This window comes from Cetorhinus maximus, chromosome 16 (assembly GCF_964194155.1).
Source record: "Cetorhinus maximus chromosome 16, sCetMax3.hap1.1, whole genome shotgun sequence".
Classification (NCBI taxonomy): domain Eukaryota; kingdom Metazoa; phylum Chordata; class Chondrichthyes; order Lamniformes; family Cetorhinidae; genus Cetorhinus; species Cetorhinus maximus.
In genome coordinates this window covers 69784360-69809025 of record NC_135894.1, presented here as the reverse complement: position 1 = coordinate 69809025, position 24666 = coordinate 69784360, and the positions used below count along the sequence as shown (strand labels likewise).

Sequence of the window (24666 nt, the reverse complement as noted above, 5' to 3'; positions counted from 1 at the left end):
TTTTGAATGAAACTGAGATTAGGCTGCAACAGTTAGTTATTGCACAACCCACCACATCATGACTGCTGGCCACCTTTGCTGTAAACAGTTTTACTCCATCTACAGCTAGTTAACAATTACCTACAATAAATGCTTGAGACGGTTTCATATTTCAGGATTGCTGCTAAGAGACGGCAATGCAATATGATAACAAAAACAGAATTACCTGGAAAAACTCAGCAGGTCAGGCAGCATCGGTGGAGAAGAAATCAGTTAACGTTTCAAGTCTTCATGACCCTTCGGCAGAACTGAAGCATAGTTAGGAGAAAGGTGAAATATAAGCTGGTTTAAGGTGGGGGGGCAGGGGGAGAGAGAAGTTGAGGGTGTGGTGATTGTGGAGATAAGCAAGCAGTGATAGGAGCAGATAATCAAAAGATGTCACAGACAAAAGGATCAAAGAGGTGTTGAAGGTGGTGATATTGTCTAAGAAAAGTGCTAATTAAGAATGGAAGACAGGACACTCAAGGTACAGCTCTAGTGGGGGTGGGGTGGAAAGACTAACAAAGTTTTAGTTTTAGATTTAAAAATAATGGAAATAGGTGGGAAAAGAAGAATCTATATAAATTATTGAAAAAAAAGGGAGGGGGGAGAAACGGGGTGGGGATGGGAGGGAGGGGGAGTTTAAGATCTAAAGTTGTTGAATTCAATATTCAGCCCGGAAGGCTGTAAAGTGCCTAGTCGGAAGATGAGGTGCTGTTCCTCCAGTTTGCGTTGGGCTTCACTGGAACAATGCAGCAAGCCAAGGACAGACACGTGGGCAAGAGAGTAGAGTGGAGTGTTAAAATGGCAAGCGACAGGGAGGTTTGGGTCTTTCTTGCGGACAGACCGCAGGTGTTCTGCAAAGCGGTCGCCCATTTTGCGTTTGGTCTCTCCAATGTAGAGGAGACCGCATTGGGAGCAACGAATGCAGTAGACTAAGTTAGGGGAAATGCAAGTGAAATGCTGCTTCACTTGAAAGGAGTGTTTGGGCCCTTGGACGGTGAGGAGAGAGGAAGTGAAGGGGCAGGTGTTGCATCTTCTGCATGGGCATGGGGAATGTGGAACATTCCTTGTTCCAGTCCTACGCCAGCCCCCCTCCCACAACTCTTTCTCTAGTGCATCGAGGATTACTTCGGTGCTGCTTCATGCTCTCGTCGGGACCTGGAAAAATTTATTAATTTTGCTTCCAATCTCCACCCCTCCATCATTTTCACATGGTCCATCTCTGACACTTCTCTTCCCTTCCTTGACCTCTCTGTCTCAATTTCTGATGATAGACTGTCCACCAATATCCATTACAAGCCTACCGACTCCCACAGCTACCTCGACTACAGCTCCTCACACCCCGCTTCCTGTAAGGACTCCATCCCATTCTCTCAGTTCCTTTGCCTCCGTCGCATCTGTTCTGATGACGCTACCTTCAAAAACAGCTCCTCTGACATGTCCTCCTTCTTCCTTAACCGAGGTTTTCCATCCACGGTCGTTGACAGGGCCCTCAACCGTGTCCGGCCCATATCCCGCGCATCCTCCCTCACGCCTTCTCCTCCTTCCCAGAAACATGATAGGGTCTCCCTTGTCCTCACTTATCACCCCACCAGCCTCCGCATTCAAAGGATCATCCTCCGCCATTTCCGCCAACTCCAGCATGATGCCACCACCAAACACATCTTCCCTTCACCCCCCCATGACGGCATTCCGTAGGGATCGCTCCCTCCGGGACACCCTGGTCCACTCCTCCATCACCCCCTACTCCTCAACCCCCACCTATGGCACCTCCCCATGCCCACGCAGAAGATGCAACACCTGCCCCTTCACTTCCTCTCTCCTCATCGTCCAAGGGCCCAAACACTCCTTTCAAGTGAAGCACTTTCACTTGCATTTTCCCTAACTTAGTCTACTGCATTCGTTGCTCCCAATGCGGTCTCCTCTACATTGGAGAGACCAAACGCAAAATGGGCGACCGCTTTGCAGAACACCTGCGGTCTGTCCGCAAGAAAGACCCAAACCTCCCTGTCGCTTGCCATTTTAACACTCTGTTCTCTTGCCCACGTGTCTGTCCTTGGCTTGCTGCATTGTTCCAGTGAAGCCCAACGCAAACTGGAGGAACAGCACCTCATCTTCCGACTAGGCACTTTACAGCCTTCCGGGCTGAATATTGAATTCAACAACTTTAGATCTTAAACTCCCCCTCCCTCCCATCCCCACCCCGTTTCTCCCCCCTCCCTTTTTTTTCAATAATTTATATAGATTCTTCTTTTCCCACCTATTTCCATTATTTTTAAATCTAAAACTAAAACTTTGTTAGTCTTTCCACCCCACCCCCACTAGAGCTGTACCTTGAGTGTCCTGTCTTCCATTCTTAATTAGCACTTTTCTTAGACAATATCACCACCTTCAACACCTCTTTGATCCTTTTGTCTGTGACATCTTTTGATTATCTGCTCCTATCACTGCTTGCTTATCTCCACAATCACCACACCCTCAACTTCTCTCTCCCCCTGCCCCCCCACCTTAAACCAGCTTATATTTCACCTTTCTCCTAACTATGCTTCAGTTCTGCCGAAGGGTCATGAAGACTCGAAACGTCAACTCTTTTCTTCTCCACCGATGCTGCCAGACCTGCTGAGTTATTCCAGGTAATTCTGTTTTTGTTTTGGATTTCCAGCATCCGCAGTAGCTTTTAGCTTTTTGTTTTTATGCAATATGATAATCTTTGGCAGATTGCAAACAAACATGGCTGAAAAATTAAATGGCTCAATCACTAACTTAACGATTGGGATGCTAACTGTAAAGTAATGTAACCAGCAAATTAAATCAGAAAAATATAGATCAGTGCATTTCTGTGGTTAAGAAGTCTGCAAAAGACCTTGCCTAGTAGAGGCAGTGGAACAAATATAAATCAAGAACAAGAACATGGAGGTCACAGAGCTGTACTTCAATGCTTTTGTTCGAGGGCCTATTAAAATCACCTTTTCACATTTGTTTCAAAACTGATTCCATTATGATTAGGATGGTTTCAGACCCCAGATCTGAAGCATTTATACTACCCAGTCCTCAGAGTCAAGCCAGGGTTGCAGTAGGGGTTCTACAATTTGCTGTAGTGTCCTGAAATAGGGAGACAGGACAAAATTGAAAGTAACCCAGCACTCCCAGTCCTCAGTATCATGATAATAGCTGATTGTGGTTGTGGTCTCCATTATTAGATAACATACAGTACTCTGTACTATACATGGGGTCATCTGACTGGGGGGGGTTGAAGGTCAGATAGCACATATTGGAGCCTGTCTTGATAGAGTTCAAAAACTGCAGATGTGTTCATGTTAGGAAAATGAGTTCTTAATAAAAAGTTAGCTCAGCTACAATGTCGACGGCTCGTGTGCATAATTAAAAAAAAAGAAACAAGACAAGACATGATGTCAGAAGTGAACTAAACAACAGTTTGGAGGGCAATCTTGCCAAAAACTGGAGAAGGTTCCAGCAGTAAATAGAGCTGTACCTCACAGCGACAGGCAGTGATAAAAAGGACCCTCAGGTACAGTTTCCCATCTTTCTTCAAGTAGCAGAGGAAGAAGCCCTATAAGCCTATAACACATTCATCTTTGAAAGGGATGAGAAACAAAAAGACTTGAAAGAAATAATGGAAAAATTCGAAGCCTAGTGCAGCCCTAAGAAAAACATCTTGAATGAAAGATACCGATTTTTTATGTACTGGCAAGGCAGTGACAACATTAGTCAGTACGTAACTGAGCTGAGAAAACGAGCTAAATCATGTGAATTTGGAGAGCTTGAAAAATCACTCACCCGAGGTAGAATCATTTGCGGGATCGCAAATGACTCTCAGAACAACTTTTGAGAGAAGTTGATTTCACACTGGAGAAAGCAATAAATATCTGCAGGAGGGGCAGAGACAACAAAATGCCAGATTAAAACAGATGACAGAAGACAAGCCACACATGGTCAAGCAGTTAGATGCAGTCAAACAGAAACAGCCCCAGGAAAGAACAAATAGACAGCCTGAAGGTAAAAAGAGCAAAGCTGCCATTAAAACATTTAAATGCAGCCAATGCAGAACAGAGCATTTACCACATAATTGTCCAGTCTACAGAAAGCAGTGTAAGAACTGTGATAAACTAAATTACTAAGATTGTAAATCAAAGAAAGTGCACATGATTGCAGGTGACACAGAAACTTAACTTTTTATTGGTGCAGTAACAAATTCCAAAGATGAATGGAAGGTTGATTTAAAAATTGCCAACATGATGGTAAATTTCAAGCTTGACACAGGTGCACAAGCAAATGTCATTCCCATAAGTCTGTATCGTAAGATAAGCAAAGAAAAACAGCTAACTAAAACAAGTGAAGCTGTCTACTTAGACAGGTGAAAAAATTGCAATAGAAGGCAAATGTACTCCTAAAATGAACTACAAAAAAGTCTCAAGTACTTCCAATCATAGTGATGAAAATTTGATGCAAAACCCATTCTTGGAATCAAAACTTGTGAAAATCTGAAGCTAATCAATCAAGAGAATAATGTCTGTCACCACTGATGACATCCTGAGTGAGTATAAAGATGTGTTCCAGGGGATTGGCTGCCTAAAAGGAGAACACACCATCAAGATTGATGAAACTGTAACACCCAAAATACACCCGCCCAGGAAAATACCAGTGATGTTGGGAGACCGACTGAAAGCAGAGTTGGACAGAATGGAGAAACTTCACATCTAGAAAACTGAAGAACCAACAAAGTGGGTTAATCTAATTGTAATGGTAGAAAAATCAGATGGAAATCTGCAAGTCTGTCTGGATCCCAGAGACCTAAACCAGGCAGTACAAGAGAGCATTACCAGCTGCCCACAGTAGAAGAAATCACAAGTAAGCTAGCTGATGCTAAATACTATTCAGTCTTGGAATAGAGTTCAGGCTTCTGGCAGGTCATGAACCTATCTCTGTACCTTCAACACAGGCGATATAGGTTTTTACACTTACCTTTTGGTATTAACGCAGCTCCGGAGGTGTTCCACAGAACAGTGAAACAGCTGTTTAAAGGATTAGAGGGCATGGAAACCTATATCGACGATGTGCTGGTCTGGGGACCCTCATGAGAAGAACACGACCACAGACTGAGGCAGGTGCTGGCCAGAGCTAAAGAAAGGAATCTCCAGTTGAAGAAGGAAAAAAGTGCAAAATAGGTCTTCATGAAATCTTGGGACGTGCTAACAAGTGAGGGGCTGAAACCAGACCAGAGTAAAATCGAAGCAGTTGTGAACATGCCACCCCCAGAATATAAGAAAGACTTGGATGTTTTTGGGAATGGTGACCTATCTTGGGAAATTCATTCCAAACATGTTAGGCCTGACAGAACCTCTCAGGGAACTTCTACAAAATGATGTGGAATGGCACTGGGAACAAAGTCATCAGAAAGCTTTGACTAGTCTGAAGAGAATACTGACCCAGGCACCAGCAGTGGTATGCCCAAATAAAGAAAGAATTGCTAGCAATTGTGTTTGGCCTAGAACACTTCCACCAGTTTGTCTATGGCAAAAACATGGAGGTAGAGTCTGATCATAAGCCTTTGGAAGCTAAACTTAAAAAGCCCCTGAACTATGCATCACCAAGAATCCAAAGATTACTAATGCGTCTGCAGGAGTACCAGGTCAGAGTTAAATACAAACCAGGCAAGGAAACGTACATCACAGACACTGTCACGTGCACACCTACCCATCACGGAGGAATAGGATAAAGAAACAGAAGCACAGGTCCACATGCTGACAACGAACATACCTGTGGCTGTAACCAAATTGGATAAGATCAAGGAAGCAACCAAGAACGACGCCACCCTGAGAAAACTGAAGCAGATTGTGTGGGCCAGCTAGTTTGCACAGTGGAGCAGAACCCCCTCTGCTCTACAAGAGTACTGGAACTTTCGTGAGGAGCTTCTTACAGAAGAGGGAATACTTTTCAAGGGAGAAAAGATCATAATTCCTGCAACAGAGGAAGGAAATGCTGCAGCACACACATGAAAGTCAACTCGGCAAGAAACATGCAGGAGAAGAGTGCGAGATGTAATGTATTGGCCTGGAATGGGAGCACAAATTGGGGAAATGGTGAATGTGTGTGCAGCGTGCCAAAAGTACAGTAAATCACAACAAAAAAAAACCACTTCAACCACAGTGTTCCAGAGAGGCCCTGGCAGAAAACTGGAGTGGACTTGTTCGCATTTGACAACTGAGTACCTACTAGCAGCAGATTATTACTCAGTTTTTTTGAGCGCTGCTGAGAAATGATAGTAAGAGCATCATTGTAATAAATCATTTAAAATAAATTTTTGCTCGCCATGGTATATCTGAAGTGTTCATCTCAGATAATGGTCCACAATTCTCAGGCACTGAGTTTCGCAAATTTGCACAGGACTGGGAGTTGTCATACTACGCCAAGTCCCAAATATCCACAATCGAATGGAATGGTGGAACGTACCACGCAGACCTTAAAACACCCATTCAAGAGGGCAAAAGCAGGTGGAAGAAACCCCTAACTGGCTCTGCTGGAATTCAGCAATACTCCATTAGAGGGCATTTGATCATCTCCAACACAGCTTCTGATGAGGAGAAGACTAAGAACTAAGCTTCCAACTGCACCCCAACTGTTATTTCCACAGCCAGTGAGCTACAGTGTGCAGGACCTGCTCAAACTGAGACAGCAGCAGCAGAAACAGTACTTTGATGGAGGCGCCTGACAACTGCCTGACCTGAACATGGGAGACAGTGAGGATTCAGCATGAAGGGATCTGGATTCCTGCTGTTGTCACAGGAATCACAGAAGAACCAAGGTCTTACATAGGGCAGAACAAACGGACAACAGTGCAGGAGAAACCGGAAATTCTTCCAGAAAACAAATGAAACACAACCCTGCTCTGAACCAGAAAGTGCAGCTGAAGATCAAAAACCAGAATGCATCAGTGAAGCAGCAGATAACCAGACAAAGCCTGAGAGTCCTAAAAACTATCCAAGGGGTGATAGTGACACAGAGCTGGAGAAGGTTCCTTGTCCTTCAAAATCACCTCTCATCACCATTCAGAACATCCAGTGGAAGAATTGTGAAAAAGCTACAGAGATAAGTAAAAAGCAAAACAGACTGATCAAAACAGAGTGAGAAAGAATAGATAAGAAACTTTGTATACTTGAGTTGTATAAAAGTTTTTTTTTTAAAAAAGGAAATGTCATGATTGCGGTTGTGGCCTCCAGTATTGGATACTATATGGCACTCTGTGCTATATATATGGGGTCACCTGACCTGGGGTTGAAGGTCAGATAGCACATGTTGGAGCCTGTCTTGATAGAGTTCAGACACTGCAGGTATGTGTTCATATTAGGAAAATATGTTATCAATAAAGTTAGCTCAGCTACAATGTCGACAGCCTGTATGCATCATTAGAACAAGAAACAAGACACTCAGTGTTTGTCAATGACACCTGGTGGAAAGTATTTATTTATAGATTTTGAATGAGCAGAATCAGGCTTCAAGTATTTGAAAAGTTTACATTTGCTTTGTTACTTTAATATAAAGACTACCGAGTGTAGCATCCATGCTAAAATACCAACGAAAGAGAATGTCATACAACTGCGAAAACCTTTGAAACAAAGATCTGTTGCAGCCAGGCCAAAAGAGGAAGTCATACAGATTCAAAACGTTAACTGTTTCTCTCTCCATAAATGCTGCCAGAGTGGCTAAGTTTTTGCAGCATTTTCTGTTTTTATTTCAAAAGAGAACTCAGTTTGGCTTTGGAAACATGGGGCCTGTGCCTTTAAAATAATTACAACACTTCAATGTTTCTATTGTAACAGTATGGTTTCACATAGCTACAGTAACTGATAGCACTCCCTGGACAGTTATCATACTAACTTCAGCTCTTGTTTATACTGCACCCTTTTGGAAAGGTAACGTAACATTTAATTTTCATTCTTCAAATGGGAAAATATCAGTTTTCACAAACTATAAAAACACATGATTCAAAATATCAGGAAGCTCATAAAACTTCCCATCCATTACAGCAAACATAGAAGGTAAAAAACATTAGAGACAGGTATTAAGAAAGTTGTAATTTATTAATAGCGTACTAATTCCTGTATAATTCAATTGGAACATTCTTCATTAAACTGGCTGTTGTTGGAACAAAGTGGGACAGTGACCCTTCCAAAAAGAAGCTTTGCTCATCATATGGAAATATCTACACAACATTTTAACTAATTTGCTGCGGAAATCCGCATCCAGGCCTTTGCCACCTACAGACTCAATTATTCAAATGCATTTCCAGTTTTTGTTCAATTGCCCTTATGGCCGGCCTCCCATTCTCCAATTTGTGATCTTGACCTTAACTACCCCTACGCCGCTGAGCTCATGAACCTAGATTGACTCTAATTAATTAGGATGCTTTCAGACCCCAGATCTGATGCATTTATTCTACCCAGTCCTCAGAATTAAGCCAGGGCAGCAGTAGGGGTTTAATAATTTGCTGTATTGCCCCGAAACAGGGAGTCAGGACAAAACTGAAAGTAATCCAGCATTCACAGTCCTCGGTGTTTGTCAATGACACCATTTTTACTTTCTTATCCTCGTGTTCAAATTCAAGGGCTACCTCTGTATCCCTCTCCAACCATACAACCCTCAGAGAACTCTGCATCCCTCCAACTCTGGACTCGTACATAACTCTGCCCTCACTCTCTTTGCTCCACCATTAGTGGTTGTCCCATCAGTGTCAAGGTCTTGAGGCACGGAATGACCTTCTAAAAACCTCTTTGCCTGTTTCTACTCCTTTACAACACCTCCCAGCTCCTTAAGCAAGCTTTTATTAACTCTGATCTTTTATTTAGCTTGCTGTCAATTCGTGGTGTGAAACGTCTTGGGACATTTTGCTATATTAAAAGGCACTGTATAAATACAAGTTGTAATTACATATAAACCAGGCAAAAATGGTGATTAAGTGGTACTAACCCTTTAACTCCCTCTAAAACTTTAAATCCCAGAGTGGCTGATGGAACAAAAGTCTTCGGGCAGTTGTAAATATTTTTACACGGTTTCGACAGTGAAACTGCTACAGGAAATATATTTAAAAGTGCTCTCAGGGTGTAGGTTATGCTGGTAACGCTGTGTTTTTTATTGCTCTTCCTACGATGTCCTGAAGGTTGTACTGGTAGCACTGGGTAGAACTGTCCTTGTGCTGATGATACTCCCATAATCCTGAGAGGCTGTGAGTAACAGGATTTTGACCAAGCAACAATACAAATGGAGTGACTTGGAATCGGCAGTGTTCTCATGAAGTTCTGCTCCTGTATTTTTTGATGTAGAAGTTGAAGACATGAGAAGGGCTATTGGTTTAAACTTGGTAAGTTACTGCAGTACATCCAATAGACTGGATAAACTGCAGTCATAATGGTGGAATGGGTCTTTTTTTTCTTTATTCTTTCATGGGATGTGGGCATCATTAGCAAGGTCAGCATTTGTTGCCCATCCCTAACTGCCCTCAAGTGGCTTGCTAGGCTTTTTCAGAGGGCAGTTAAGAGTCAACCACATTACTGTGGGTCTGGAGTCACATGTAGGCCAGACCAGGCAAGGATGACAGATTTCCTTCCCTAGAGGGCATTAGTGAACCAGATGGGTTAGTACAACAATGATAGTTTCATGGTCACCATAGACTAGTTTTTTATTCCAGATTTATTATGAATTTAAATTCCCCCAGCTGCCATTGTGGGATTCAAATCCATGTCCCCAGGTCTCTGGATTACTAGCTCAATGCCATTACCACTACGCCAACGTTTCCCCCTATTTGAGCAACAGATATGCAATTGAAGTTAAAGGCAGAAGTCTAGAGCCAAAAAGTAATCTGATCTTTTTTTAGGCTGTATTCCCAATTGTCTTGTTTATACGTTGACAGATGTAAAAGATACACAGTTTGAAAATCCAGGCTGCCTTCCAAAAGGATAGTTTCATCAGGATCTCGACCCTCTATTAAAAAAAAAGAGTGGAGTGTCCAGGATTAGAAAATGAAATGGGGTTGATATAAAATGATTGTTCCATAGGTAATGACTGCACTTCAAAAGGTAATCCATCAGTTGTGAAGATCTTTGGGATATACCGGAGATGCAATATAAATGTTTTTTTTTAAATCCAGCTCGGCTCAACACATAGCAACCTTGCATTTTGAGTCAGAAAGTTGTACATTCCACCCCACCCTATTGCCAGTGCAAGAGAGAGACAGTGGCTGTCCTTTGAATAAGACATTAAGGTGACAGTCCACCTGCCTGTTCAGTTGGGTGTGGAAAATCCCTCACATATGCTTCAATCAAAATCAACAATAGTTCATTCATTCCTGTGCTTGTTATTGTTCCTTTTGTGCACAAAAGCCTACCACATCTTCCCAAATGAAAACAGTGGCTGTACCAAGTATTTACTCCCATGTGAAGTGCTTTAACACATTGGAGGCTTGCTAAAGTATGCAAACCAATTGAGAACCTATGTTGGAATTGCACGCTCCTCCAAATTCTTCCCTTTTTCTAAAGGAAGATGATCATTTATTCTGGGCTGCTGTCCCAAAGCTCACCCATCTTCCAACACCTTTCCCATTCATCTCACAGGAGCCTAGATAGAATGTGTTGGTGGGCGTTTCAAAAAGGTGAAATCACAGACTAGCCAAACCCTGATTTAATAAAACACGCACATATGCTCTTTCAAACTTATGTCACTGGATAGGCATCAGAAATGGGATTATGGATGATATTTCTTCCCAGCCAGTGGTAGTGATCTCACCATTGACCAGCCTGAAATCAGATACCACATCATACCCAGAATATTTCCTGGGATTTTCATGGTTTCTTTGGCACAACATAAAATGCAATGCCTCTGAAGTATCAGTTGTTTCCTAAAATGGAGGGCAACCAGAATAGGTTGCATGCTTGAGGGAGAAGGAACGAACCAGGTGGCTAAAAATATTTCCAGTGCATAGTGACATGCCAATTGTTACTTCTTGTACCTATCCTAAAAAAGTGAGGCCATTATCATAAACATCAGACATTAATAATTATAAATTCAATTCAATTCAATACAACAGCTTTAGTTTCAATTTGCTATTGTTAACTCTTGCTTAAGAAGTGCCAATACCTTTATCTGCTTAAGATAGAAGGCAATCCCTCGATATATTTTTTCCAATGGAAACAACCATTTGCTTTGCAGCTTTTAGCAGGATGCGCACTATACCAAAGGTATTTCCTTCAAAGGCAATACTTTATGTAGTTGGCTTTATTCTAAAGCCCTTCTTTCACTAAAAAGACTAGGACCTCTTTTAAAAAGTGTTACAGCAGTTGTCTAGTACAATTTATTATTTTTTATATTACATACTTTCGATGCTTTTTCCTCTAGCAGATTTCAAAATTTCCATTCCAAAAATTCTCAATTCATCATATAAGGGCTCTTCTGCTGTTGTGGGTATCCCCCTATTGTGGCCCTTGCCTTCCCATTTCATAGTCATCACAATGGGCTGTGACTACTGAAAGTTAGTTGCCCCTCTTTCCTGTCACATACCTCTCCCTTTCCCACACCTGACACTCCCCAACCAACGTTTCCACCATCATCCTTGCAGGAGGCTGCGACAGTGCCTCCTACAATCATTGCAGACACTACTGCTTGTTGTCTCCCGAATCTTCTCTGAAGCTCATAAATTTATCAACAGCACTGAGAATGATCTGCTTCCTGTTTAGGTTTGCTCATCACTCTTCAGAGTACCCCCGGCAACTGTCAAGTCTCTTTTCAAACACCTACTTTTGCTGTTTCAACTATCTTTTAGCTACCTGAGTGTCAATCACAGCTGTGCCAACACTCAGGTTAGAGACATGCTGCCGTAACAGCAGTTAAACGCTGGTTACACAGCTCCAAATCTGGAACCGGCTGATTCAGTCTCTATTTAATCTCTATTTCTCTGGTTGGCAGATTCTTGAATCCACTAATTCAATTACTATCTCCTTACCTTTCTGATTAATAATCCCATCACCTCTGAATGCAAAAAGATGAGTGCCTTAAGATGGAAGGTTTTTTGCCACTTTGATCTTCAATTTCTTCTGGCCCATCCTATGAACTCTATAACTTCCTTGTATAGCCTCCGGCCTCTGCAGACAGGCACCCAACCATCAGTTCTTATTTTATTTTGTTCATGGGATGTGGGTGTCACTGACTGGACCAGCATTTATTACCCATTCCTAATTGCCCTCGAGAGGGTGGCAGTGAGCTGTCCTCTTGAACTGCAGCAGTCTGTGTGGTATAGGAACACGCACAGTGCTGTTAGGAAGGAAGCTCCAGGTTTTTGAGCCAGTGACAGTGAAGGAGTGGCGATATAGTTCCAGTTCTTATATGGTGCTTGTATCTAGCTATTGGGAAATCTGTCCATTTTCTGCTCAAAGATCATTAACAGCTTTGGACAACAAATTTATCTATTCTCACGTATTCGTTCTCTATTTTTATGCAAGTGTGTTTGATCATTGGTGGGTCTGTAAAGGTCATCACATTCCCTAAAGGGAACCTTAACTCGAACCCTCCCAAGATGCTTGTTGGCCAGACTCAAGTTCTTATTTCCTTCCTTTCTCTCTAAAGAGATTATTAACAGGTCAAGTCCTGCCGCAGTCACCACTGTTTGTTTTGGGGGTTCTGAACCCCTAACTGTCATGGGAACAGACTAGCAAAAAAGGTCAGTCATGAGGTTACTTTTTGAGATAAAGTCAGAACAAGTTTTCAGATAAACTATAGCAATAAACTCAGGCAGTGATTTACAGACTAGTGCAGGTTACATACTTTGTATTATGACTGAACGAGGAGTGCAAAATAACTTCTCTTCTTACACCACCACCACCGCCACCGCCACCACCACCACCACCACCACCCTTGTTTCTTGTCTGGTTTGTTCTCATGTTTTCTATATTTCTCCATTGTGCAAATCTGATGGGGAGGCCCTCTTTCATCCTGATGCTTGTCTAATTAAGCCCTCCCTCATCCCAATCATCTTAGCCCTGTGAGCATAATTTCCATCTATCTTTCATTTAAGCATCACATCATTACTTAATGTTTTTCACATTCATCTTTGTGCGACTGTCTCTTATTTTAAGGCTCCAAGTATTACCCCCTAGAAGGGCTTTGACTTTCCAATTCTGCATTTTCACATGCAAAAGTAATTCCCATTAACAATCTCAAGGTCCCAGTCTTTTTGTTGGGAGTAGGTTATTTTATTATTTGACAGTTTTCCCATGGTCCCACTACAATACTGTGCGTTATTTCTAAGTTTTCCTTTACTATACTACCAAGACAAGCTCCTAATAAAGTTAGAAGTTAGTATCTAATAATAGATTTTAACAATTAGTATTCTGTTAACAGCCTAATATTCTTACATCACATGAGAACTGTATGATATTTACACAAGGAATGAGCAATGTTACTTTGGAAAAAAAAAGATTGTTTAAATAAAACTCAAACAAAGGGTCAACTCCATGCACCAATATCTTCATTCCTTGAAAATCAAAAGGAATATAGATTGTAGATTGAAATAAGTCCCATGAAGGAATCATTGATTAATTTTTGTAGATTTCAATATTTCACTGATGTTCTTTTAAGCTGCCCTTTTCTATAATTTGAATGGTAAAGAATGGCAATATACTAGTATATCAACACTTGTTACTTCCCAGCTCTTGTGCAATGCATCAGATTGCTTGAAACAATGCCATTATATAAATCCCATCCACAACAAAATCCATGGTTTCCTATCAGGATCAGGTAAATAGAAACAGAGGGAACCCATGCGACCTCAGAACATCCCAACACAATGAATGAAGTGCTTTTTGAAGTGTAGTCACTGTTCAATGCAGGGAACTGCAGCAGCCAATCTATGCTTAGCTAGATGGCACAAACAGCAATAAGATAATCATCAACCACATAATTGGTTGAGGGATAAATATCAGCCAGGGCACCCAAGGGAACTCCTTTGGATCCTCTTCTTTGAATAGCATAGGTCACTTGGACAAGTTCATTCAAGCGGCGATTTATGAGGATGTTAAAAGGAAGAGAGGGAACAGGAGCTGTTTAGGGATAGAATTATAGTGCTTAGGATCTGGGGGGGCTAAAGGCACAGGGAATGGGGTGCACAAGAGGGCAAAGTTGAATGAGCTCAAGAGGTCTTGGAGGTTGTAGAACTAGACAGGGTAACAGATATATAGAGTGGTGAACTCAATGGGATTTAAATTAAAAGGATGAGAATCTTAAATTTGAGGTGGATGAGGCACATGAGTCAATGTAGGTCAGTGAATATATGGCTGATGGGCGAATAGAACTTGTTTCAGATTAAGATATAGACAGAGTTTTAAATAGGCTGAAGTTCATGCAGGATGTATGATCGGAGGCCAGCCAAGAGATAATGTCTGAAAATGAAAAAGGCATGGATGAGGGTTTCAGCAGAAGGGTTGACAGAAAAGCAGAGTTCGGTAATTTTACAGAGATACAAATAGGTGATCTTTGTGACGTAAAGGATATCAGAAGCTCAGCTCAGAATTAAATAGGATACAACAGGGAAAAGGATGGAATTGGTGTCAGGGGTTATGAGAGATGATAGGCGATGACCTCAGTTTTCCTAATGTTTAACCGAAGAAAACCACTCATCCAGGACCGGATGTCAAACAAAGCACTCTGTCAACAAAGCAGTGTAGAAAAATACTTATATTCATATACCATCTTTTAGGACCTCCAGGGGTCCCAAAGCACTTTACATTAATAAAGCACTTTTTACAGGTAATGCAGCAGTCAATATGCTATCAGGAAGGATTCACAAAAGGCAATGTGATGTGGCCAGATAATCTGTTTTAGCGATGCTGGCTGAGGAAGAAATAGACCAGGAAACTTCAATGCTCTTCTTCAAAAACAATACCATGGGATCTTTTACATCACCCAAAAGCCAACACCTCGGTCTAACATCTCATCTGAAAGACAGCGCCTCTGACTGACACGTTGCACTGTCTAGATTTTTGTGCTCAAATCTGTGGAGTGGTACTTGAACCCACAATCTCTGAGTCAAGATGGATGTATAGGATAGAGCTGTGTGCTGTCATTTTACAAAACCTGACCCCATGTCTCTGGATGATGTCCAGAGCTAATGATGCAGGAGTTGGATGAGAAGCCATTGCAATGGATACTCTGATAAGTAAGAGAGAAATAAAGCTTAGGTGGCATCCCATCCAGCTGGACAATGGAAGAGGAGCAACAGAGCAGGATAGTGTAAAAGGCTGCAGAGAGTTTGAAGAGTACAAGGAAGGACAATGCACCATGGTCATAGTAATAAGGGGTATGTGATTTTAATTAGGGTCTTTTCAGTGCTGTGGCAAGGCTAGACACCTCACTAAAGAGGCATTCAGGTGTGGAGTTACAGGAAAGGTAGGGGGTGACATCATGATCAAGGACTTGAGAGGAAAGGTAGTGGAAGGCAGGATGGAAGTTTGTAAAGAGGGGGGTCAATAATAGAATTTTTGAGGAGGGTTGGGGAAACGGCTATGGTGGCAATGATTGTTTGAAAGGACGTTTTTCAGTCCATTGTGGAGTTTTACTTGGAGCTGGTGTACTTGGTCACCACTTTTGTCCCTTCCGATACGGCATGCTCGGCCAGTTTCCCGGGCAGCAGCAGATGCACGGCGGTCTAGATCTCCCAGGAGCTGATGGTGCAATTGTTGTAATGGGCCAGGTGGGAAGCCTCACCCACAATGCGCTCAAAAATATTGCTCACGAACAGGGTCATGATGCTCATTGCCTTGGAGGAGATGCTGCTGTCAGGGTGAACTTGCTTCATCACTTCGTAGATGTAGATGGAGTAACTCTTCTTCCCTGACCTTCACTGCTTCTTCCCACCCTTTGCTGATGGTTTCTTTAAGGCTTCCTTGGCTCCCTTCTTGGAAGCTGGTTTCTTCTCATCAACCATCTTCAGCTTACCCAAAGAAAGAGGAACTACTTGCAATGGTCAGTTTGCAGAGGTACCAGAAGGGGAATTTGGGCGATCAGGAGTTAATGGAAATTGGGTCAAGGGAGCAGGAGATGAGTCTCATGGGCAAAATGAACTTGCAGAAGGCATGGGGATGATAGGAAAGAAACTAGAGCTGGGGTAAAGGGAAAGGGGAGGTGGCAGAGGCAAATAAGCAAGTGGTATCAACCTTAAGTGACAGTAGTCCCTGAGCTCCCTGCATTTGTTGAAGGCGAGGGTGGATGGTTTATAGCAGAGATCCTGGGGCTTGGCATAGGAAAGAATGCCTTAAACTGCTTAATGTGGTTCAGCAGATCCTCCAATAGCCTATGATTGGTTTAGCCATTCTGAAACCTTCAAGTTTGTGCTATTTGGACTCGGCAGGAGCCCCTGGGGTGAGAGAAATAAGGATTTTACTGAGGACAATCACATCAGAAGTGGTGAGGGAGTGGCTGTGCAGATCAACAACTACAAAGTGTCATGGCAAACCAAGAACCAAAGACTTGACAGCTAGGAGTTTGAAAGTGCCATTGTCAATGTCTTGCGAGAAGCATTGGAAAGTGGTGGAAGAATGTGGTCATTGAGGAATACAGGATAGTGGTTGAAAACATCTGTGATCAAGACAATGTGGGTGAAGAAACTGTCAAGTGGGTGCCTAGGGATATGGGTGGGAGAGGCTCAGAGAGGGCTGCAAGGCAGTGAAATCAGGGCAAAATGAGTTCAAATCACCAAGGATGAAGAGTCACTCAGTTCAGTGGTTGGGGGAAGAAAGGAAGGAAAAATGAAAGGTGGAGTAGAAAAGCAATTCTAAAGGTGAAAATTGAGGTGCCTGAATGAGAAGTGAAAGGTGACTGGGAATAAAAAGATCCAAGTGTGATTTGGTGATAAAGGTCTTGCCACCACTAAGGCAGTATGGGCAGGGCAGATCATAGAATCTGAAAGTAAGGTACAAAGCATTGGTAGCTGTGAGCCAAGTTTCACTTAAAACTGTCACTAAAATAAAAACCATGATAAGGCCTTTCTTTTCTTTATTCTTTCATGGGATGTGGGCATCACTGCCAATGCCAGTATTTGTTGCACATTCCTAATTGCCCTTGAACTGACCTTGCTAGGTCATTTCAGAGGGCAGTTAAGAGTCAACCACTTTTACTGTATAAAGCATAGAATGTACATTAACAGGATGCAAAAGGATTGGATTCATCACTTCAATAGGTACAGCCTTAAGTATTTCCGATATTACTTGAGTAAAAACACAAATACTGATGAGGTTTTAAGCCTTTATACTATATTAAAACGTTGAAGCATTGAAATACAATTGTACAGGAAGAGTGATACCAGAGCAGCAACTTCAAACAGACCAACGTCCTTGACCTGCAGGCAAAATGCAAATCAAAGAACTGATGCGGATATCAGACAACGCCTTTATTTATATCGTTAAACAGCCAGGACTATACCGAAACTCAACAGTAATGTGTTGTCCATTGTTTTTCAGTACAATCCTGATCATATGAAAGATATGTTGCATAGAAATCTGGCAATGAGGAGCTATAGAAAAGCTGATATTTTTGGCATAAAAAGTCTTACAAAATACTTAGCTATGATCCAATAGAAGATTTGAGGGACTGAATGGCCTACCCTCATTCCTATTTATTCAGGATGAGATCAACGAAGTGTCAAGTTGGAGAAAGAGCAAAATAAAGTCAACTTGCACAGTAAAAATACTACATTTGGTTAGGTGATTTGATCATGAAATTCTCCAAACTATCACACCCATCTGAAAAACGTGGCATGTGAAAAGAAAAAGCATGGAAGTCCAAAGCCAGCAAAGCACATTAGAAAAAATCCTTCAGAATGCAGTAATACCTATCAACAGCACTGCAACTATCCAAAAAACAGGGTGAAGTGCATGGGTCTGATCCTAATCTCACAGGATCCATGTAGATGCAGATACTGAAACCCATCAGAGAAACTCCTCATATTAGTTTCATTACAATCCCTGTAGAGATCACTAATGTTTAAAAAGAAATTCGAACTTCCAGCTAATAGCCGGAAAGGATGACATGACAGGATTTTACGTTTTAAAACTTTAACTGTAACATATGACTAAAACACTTGACTAAACAAAAGTGTTCAGTCATTGGTTTGTCATTTGTTACAGTAAAAGCTTTAAAACATGAAATCTTGGCAACTTATACTTTAAACTGCAGAAAGGAAGGTTCCCCTTTTATACCTATCACACATCACACTCTCCACAGAATGAGAGCCCTTATAGCAAACAGTTCACATTTCCCCATTTTGCCAAGCAGTAACTGAGTAATCGCCTCCAAGTGCTTCCCTTAGTTTTTGGAGAGTTTCCTAAATCCACTACCAGCAGTAAAGTTTGTCCCAATAATTCTTTCCCTACAGTCACACCAGGACAAATCTCCCAGATTCTTTAGATGGCTGCAGGATGCATCTTTTCAACTAGAGACTTTCTCCCTCCCACATGTGGCTATGGTAGTTCGCAAAGTCAAGCAGCCTCTGCTAACCACACAAAACTTCTGTCTGTCTGTCTAATGTTCTAGGAAAGCTTGAAAGCTGATCTTTACAATGCCATGGAAAAGAATGCAGAGGAAGCCAATGTAAATCACATGGGCCTTGTATCTAGGTAGAAATGTTAATTAGCTATCCTTGAGCACCCAGCTCTCTTATTGTGGAACTAAATGAACAGTTAAAAGCACAACTGCTCAGAACCAGACATTTTCAATATTTTTCTGGGACTTTGGAGACTCTCAGTCTCCACTGTTATCACACAGGTAGCTGTCATTGCCTCCAAGCACAAATACCTTACACCTTTTTTCCCAGTAAAACAATCAAACCTTCCTTTGATCGCTAACAATCAAACCACCTGGGCTCACTGCTAGGCAGACTTCAGAATGGGTCACAGAATCACACAGTGCAGAAGAGGCCATTCGGCCCATCAAGTCTGTACCAACATGTGAGAAACACCTGACCTACCTACCTAATCCCATTCACCAGCACTTGGCCCATAGCTTTGAATGTTAAGACGTGCCAAGTGCTCATCCAGGTACTTTTTAAAGGATGTGAGGCAACCCGCCTCCACCACCCTCCCAGGCAGTGCATTCCAGACTGTCACCACCCTCTGGGTAAAAAAGTTTTTCCTCAAATCCCCTCTAAACCTCCTGCCCCTCACCTTGAACTTATGTCCCATTGTGACAGACCCTTCAACTAAGGGGAACAGCTGCTCCCTATCCACGCCCCTCATAACCTTGTACACCTCGATCAGGTCACCCCTCAGTCTTCTCTGCTCCAACGAAACCAACCCAAGTCTATCCAACCTCTCTTCATAACTTAAATGTTTCATGCCAGGCAACATCCTGGTAAATCTCCTCTGCACCCCTTCCAGTGCAATCACATCCTTCCTATAATGTGGCGACCAGAACTGCAGACAGTACTCCAGCTGTGGCTTCACCAAGGTTCTACACAACTCCAACATGATCTCCCGACTTTTGTAATCTACGCCTTGATTGATAAAGGCAAGTGTCCCATATGCCTTTTTCACCACTCCACTAACATGCCCCTCTGCCTTCAGAGATCTATGGACACACATGCCAAGGTCCCTTTGTTCCTCAGAGTTCCTAGTGCCATGCCATTTATTGAATACTTCCTTGTCAAATTACTCCTTCCAACATGTATCACCTCACACTTTTCAGGGTTAAATTCCATCTGCCACTTGTCTGCCCATTTGACCATCCCATCTATATCTTCCTGTAGCCCAAGACACTCAACCTCACTGTTAACCACCTGGACAATCTTTGTATCATCCGAAAACTTACTAATCCTATCCCCCACATAGTCATCTATGTCGTTTATATAAATGATGAATAATAGGGGACCAAGCACAGATCCCTGTGGTACGCCACTAGACACTGGCTTCCAGTTACTAAAGCACCCGTCTGTCATCACCCTCTACCTCCTACAACTAAGCCAATTTTGAATCCACCTTATCAAATTACCCTGTATCCCATGTGCCTTTGCCTTCATTAAGTCTCCCATTTGGGACCTTGTCAAAGGCTTTGCTGAAATCCATATAAACTATATCAACTGCACTACCCTCATCTACAGACCTGGTCACCTCCTCAAAATATTCAATCAAATTTGTTAGGCATAACCTCCCTCTGACAAAGCTATGCTGACTATCCCTGATCAAACCTTGCCTCTCCAAGTGGAGATAGATTCTCTCCTTCAGAAATTTCTCCAATAGTTTCCCCACCACTGAAGTGAGACTCACTGGCCTGTAGTTCCCTGGCTTATCTCTATAACCCTTCTTAAATGGCAGGTCACTTGATCCCCTTCATTTTTACCCTAAATTTAAAACATAATCCCAAAATATAATAATCTTGACACCACAAATTTGTACAGTATTAGGTGTAAACGAATGGGGGTGGTGAAATGAGAAAGCCTGTCCTAGAAAATGGCTACTTCTGTTTGTTAAAAAAGATTCTATAAAATTCTAGTATCTTTAAAAAAAAAATGCATGAAATAATCAAGTGCTTTTGGGCACCCTGAGAAGTATTTAAAATTGCTCTAGGGAGCCCTTACATTTAAACTCCTCCACCGGCACTTCTTAAAAAACGTCTGAATAAGCCATCACAGATATAATGATAAACAAGTTAGTACTGCGCTGTCCAGGGGGTGGTTGTACTCATTGCAATGCGCAGTACCTGTAACTCAGGTATAGGAGGAGCTATGAAGAAGACGAGTCCACCCAAAGTGCTCGAAAACACCCTCCATATTAGACCAGGTTAAGAACTGGCCTACCCGCCCCCTCCCAATCATCCAAATGGGAAATCAATTTGAAAAACGGCACAATTTTACTGGCTTGAGAAAACAATAGTCGGGCAGGAGATTCACGAGATACTTTTCCACAGAGGCTCTTTACAGGACTTGTGCCATCCTTTCGCTTTGGATTGTAGTTTGTTCAGTAAAAGCCGCACATCTAAATCCTCTGAAACACACCAACCGAATCCAATGGAGCGGTTTATTCAGTCAAAATCCACCCCATTAACTAGAGTCCTCCTGCCTATAACACTGACCATCGCTCACTGAGGGAAGATGTTGATTTTTGAAGCGGCGGAGGTTTAACATTGGATCCATCCCAACTCACCTGTTCATCATACCCAGCGCGCAGGTGCGCCCAGGTAAAAAAAAAACCCGAGCTCCATTATTTGTGAGGATTAAAATATTGAGGCCATACCGTTCACACAACAGGTTAGTTGACAAGGACATGACCCTTTTGCACAGAATCCAGGGAGGCTCGGTCCAAGCGTGGTCCCCATCACTTCTCTTACCTGTTTGAGTGAAGGAGAACACGATGTAAACGCCGAGTTTCTTCATTGCTACTTCCTTCCAAATTCCTTCTTTAAATTCTCCGACCGTTTGCTTCGCTTTTCCAACTCATCGCAAAGTGCAGGACTAATTTCCGGTAATAAATACCACCGGCAGTTTCTCTTCGCCTCTTGCTTTGTGTTGTTTTCTCTCCTGCGGAACCGGTTTTATTGTGTCGAGCGATAGCGCTGACTTTGTTTCACAATAAAAGCCCCCGCTCACCGAACAGGTGGGGCACGTGACCTCAGAGGTACTCCCTGACTGGCAGCCCGCAAAAAATGTGACCAAACCAGACTTTAAATAAAGATGTATCCATTGTAATAAATTTATCTTTCTTTTTTTTTAACTTATTCATTAAGGGGAAGGCCATCGCTGGAAAGCCCATCCCAAATTGCCCTTTGAAGGATGGTGGTGAGCTGCCTTCTTCAACTGCAACAATCCACTGTCGTGGTTTTGATATAATCCAGCCGTTTGCCAGGCTATTTCAGAGGCAGTTAAATGTCAACCACCTTGCTGTGGGGCTGGAGTCAGTGTAGACCAGCCTGGGTGGGAGGTGATGGCGTAGTGGTATTGTCACTGAACTAGTAATCCAGATACCCATGGTAATGCCCTGGGGACCCGGGTTTGAATCCCATCACGGCAGAAGGCGATTGTCATAAAAACTCCAGGGAACCGCTTTAGGGAAGGAAATCTTCAGTCCAGCCTACATGTGACTCCAGATCCACAACAATATGGTTGACTCTTAAAAGCCCTCTGAAATGGCCGAGCAAGCCACTCAGTTGTATCAAACCGCTACAAAGCCTCAAAAAAGGAATGAAACCGTGACAAAGAGCTGTGACATTGTACTAAGAAAACATTAAGATGTCACCATTAGAAAGTGTTTAACTTGAAACCTGATCAAACTTGAAAATAAGTAGGGGATAATGGCTTGAACAATGCCCGGCACCAGAAATGACAAGGGGATCAGCCCTGTCAGCCCTTACTAACATCTGGGGGCTAGTGCCAAAATTGGGAGCTGTCTCACAGACTAGTCAACCAGATAGTCATACTCACGGAATCATCTCTTACAAATAATGTCCCAGACACCACCATCACCATCCCTATCCCTGGATATGTTCTGTCCCTCTGGCAGGACAGACCCAGCAGAGGTGGCGGCACAGTGGTATACATTCAGGAGGGAGTTGCCCTGGGAGTCCTCAACATCGGCTCTGGACCCTATGAAGTTTCATGGCATCAGGCCAAACATGGGCAAGGAAACCTCCTACTGATTACCATGTACCACCCTCCCTCAGCTGATGAATCAGTGCTCCTCCATGTCGAACATCACTTGGAGGAAGCACTGAGGGTGGCAAGGGCACAGAATGTTCTCTGGGTGGAGGACTTCAATGTCCATCACCAAGAGTGGCTCGATAGCATCACTACTGACTGAGCTGGCCGAGTCCTAAAGGATATAGCTGCCAAACTGGGTCTGCGGCAGGTGGTAAGGGAAAAACATACTTGACCTCATCCTCACCAACCTGCCTGCCACAGGTACAGACAGTGTCGGTAGAAGTGACCACCATGACAGTTGTTGTGGAGGTGAATTCACCCTCCATCATGTTGTGTGGCACTACCATCGTGCTAAATGGGATAGATTTTGAACACATCCAGCAACTCAAGACTGGGCATCCATGAGGCGCTGTAGGCCATAAGCAGCAGCAGAACTCAAACACAATCTGTAACCTCATGGCCCAGCATATCCCCGCTCTACCATTACCATCAAACTAGGGGATTAACTCTGGTACAATGAAGAGTGCAGGAGGGCATGCCAGGAGCAGCACCAGGCATACCTAAAAATGAGGTGTCAACCCGGTGAAGCTATAACACAGGACTATTTGTGTGCCAAACAGCATAAGCAACAAGTGATAGGCAGAGCTACGCAATCCCACAACCAACGGATCAGATCTAAGCTCTGCAGTCCTGCCATATCCATTCGTGAATGGTGGTGGACAGATAAACAACTCACTGGAGGAGGACGCTCCACAAGTATCCCCATCCTCAATAATGGGGGAGCCCAGCTCATCAGTGCAAAAGATAAGGTTGATAAGATTTGCTGCAATCTTCAGCCAGAAGTGCCGAGTGGATGATCCATCTCGGTCTCCTCCAGAGGTCCCCATCATCACAGATGCCAGTCTTCAGCCAATTCAATTCACTCCACATGATATCAAGAAATGGCTGAAGGCACTGGATAGTGTAAAGGCTTTGGGTCCTGACAAAATTCTGGCAATAGTACTGAAGACTTGTGCTCCAGAACTTGCCAAGCCCCTAGCCAAGCTACTCCAGTACAGCTACAACACTGGCATCTACCCAGCAATGTGGAAAATTGCCCAGGTATGTGCTGTACACAAAATGCAGGAAAAATCCAACCCAGCCAATTACCGCCCCATCAGTCTACTCTCGATCATCAATAAAGTAATGGAAGGGGTCATCAACAGTGCTATCAAGCGGCACTTGCTTAGCAACTATCTGCTCACTGGCACCCAGTTTGGATTCTGCCAGGGCCTCTCAGCTCCTGACTTCATACAGCCTTGGTTCAAACATGGACAAAAGAGCTGAACTCCCAAGGTGAGGTGAGAGTGACTGCCTTTGACATCAAGGCCACATTTGACCAAGTGTGGCATCAAGGAGCCCTAGCAAAACTGGAGCCAATGGGAATCAGGGGGAAAACACAACTGGTTGGAATCATACTTAGCACAAAGGAAGATGGTTGTGGCTTTTGCAGTCAATCATCTCAGCTCCAGGACATCACTGCAGGATTTCCTCAGGGTACTGTCCTGGGCCCAACCATCTTCAGCTGCTCCATCAATGACTGCCCTTCCATTATAAGGTCAGAAGTGGGGAAGTTCGCTGATGATTGCACAATGTTCAGCACCATTTGCAACTCCTCAGTTACTGAAGCAGTCCATATCCAAATACAGCAAGACCTGGACAATATCCAGGCTTGGGCTGACAAGTGACAAGTAACATTTACGCCACACAAGTGTCAGGCAATGACCATCTCCAACAAGAGAGTATCTAACCATCGCCCCTTAACATTCAATGGCAATACCATCACTGAATCCCCCACTACCAACATCCTGTGGGTTACCATTGACCAGAAACTGAATTGGACTAGCCATATAAATACAGTGGCTACAAGAGCAGATCAGAGGCTAGGAATCCTGTGACAAGTAACTCACTTCCTGACTCCCCAA

General features: G+C 43.0%; 1 protein-coding gene across 1 annotated transcript in view; it reads right to left on the bottom strand.

Moving 5' to 3' along the window:
- Positions 1 to 21631, bottom strand: part of LOC144691673 (immunoglobulin-like domain-containing receptor 1) — a 62509-nt gene extending 40878 nt beyond the window's left edge. The window contains exon 1 of the mRNA XM_078560000.1: positions 21397 to 21631. Within this exon, the coding sequence (XP_078416126.1) occupies positions 21397 to 21442 (46 nt within the window). The 5' untranslated portion in view covers positions 21443 to 21631. The remainder of the gene's footprint in view (positions 1 to 21396) is intronic.
- Between the last annotated feature and the right edge of the window lie 3035 nt (positions 21632 to 24666).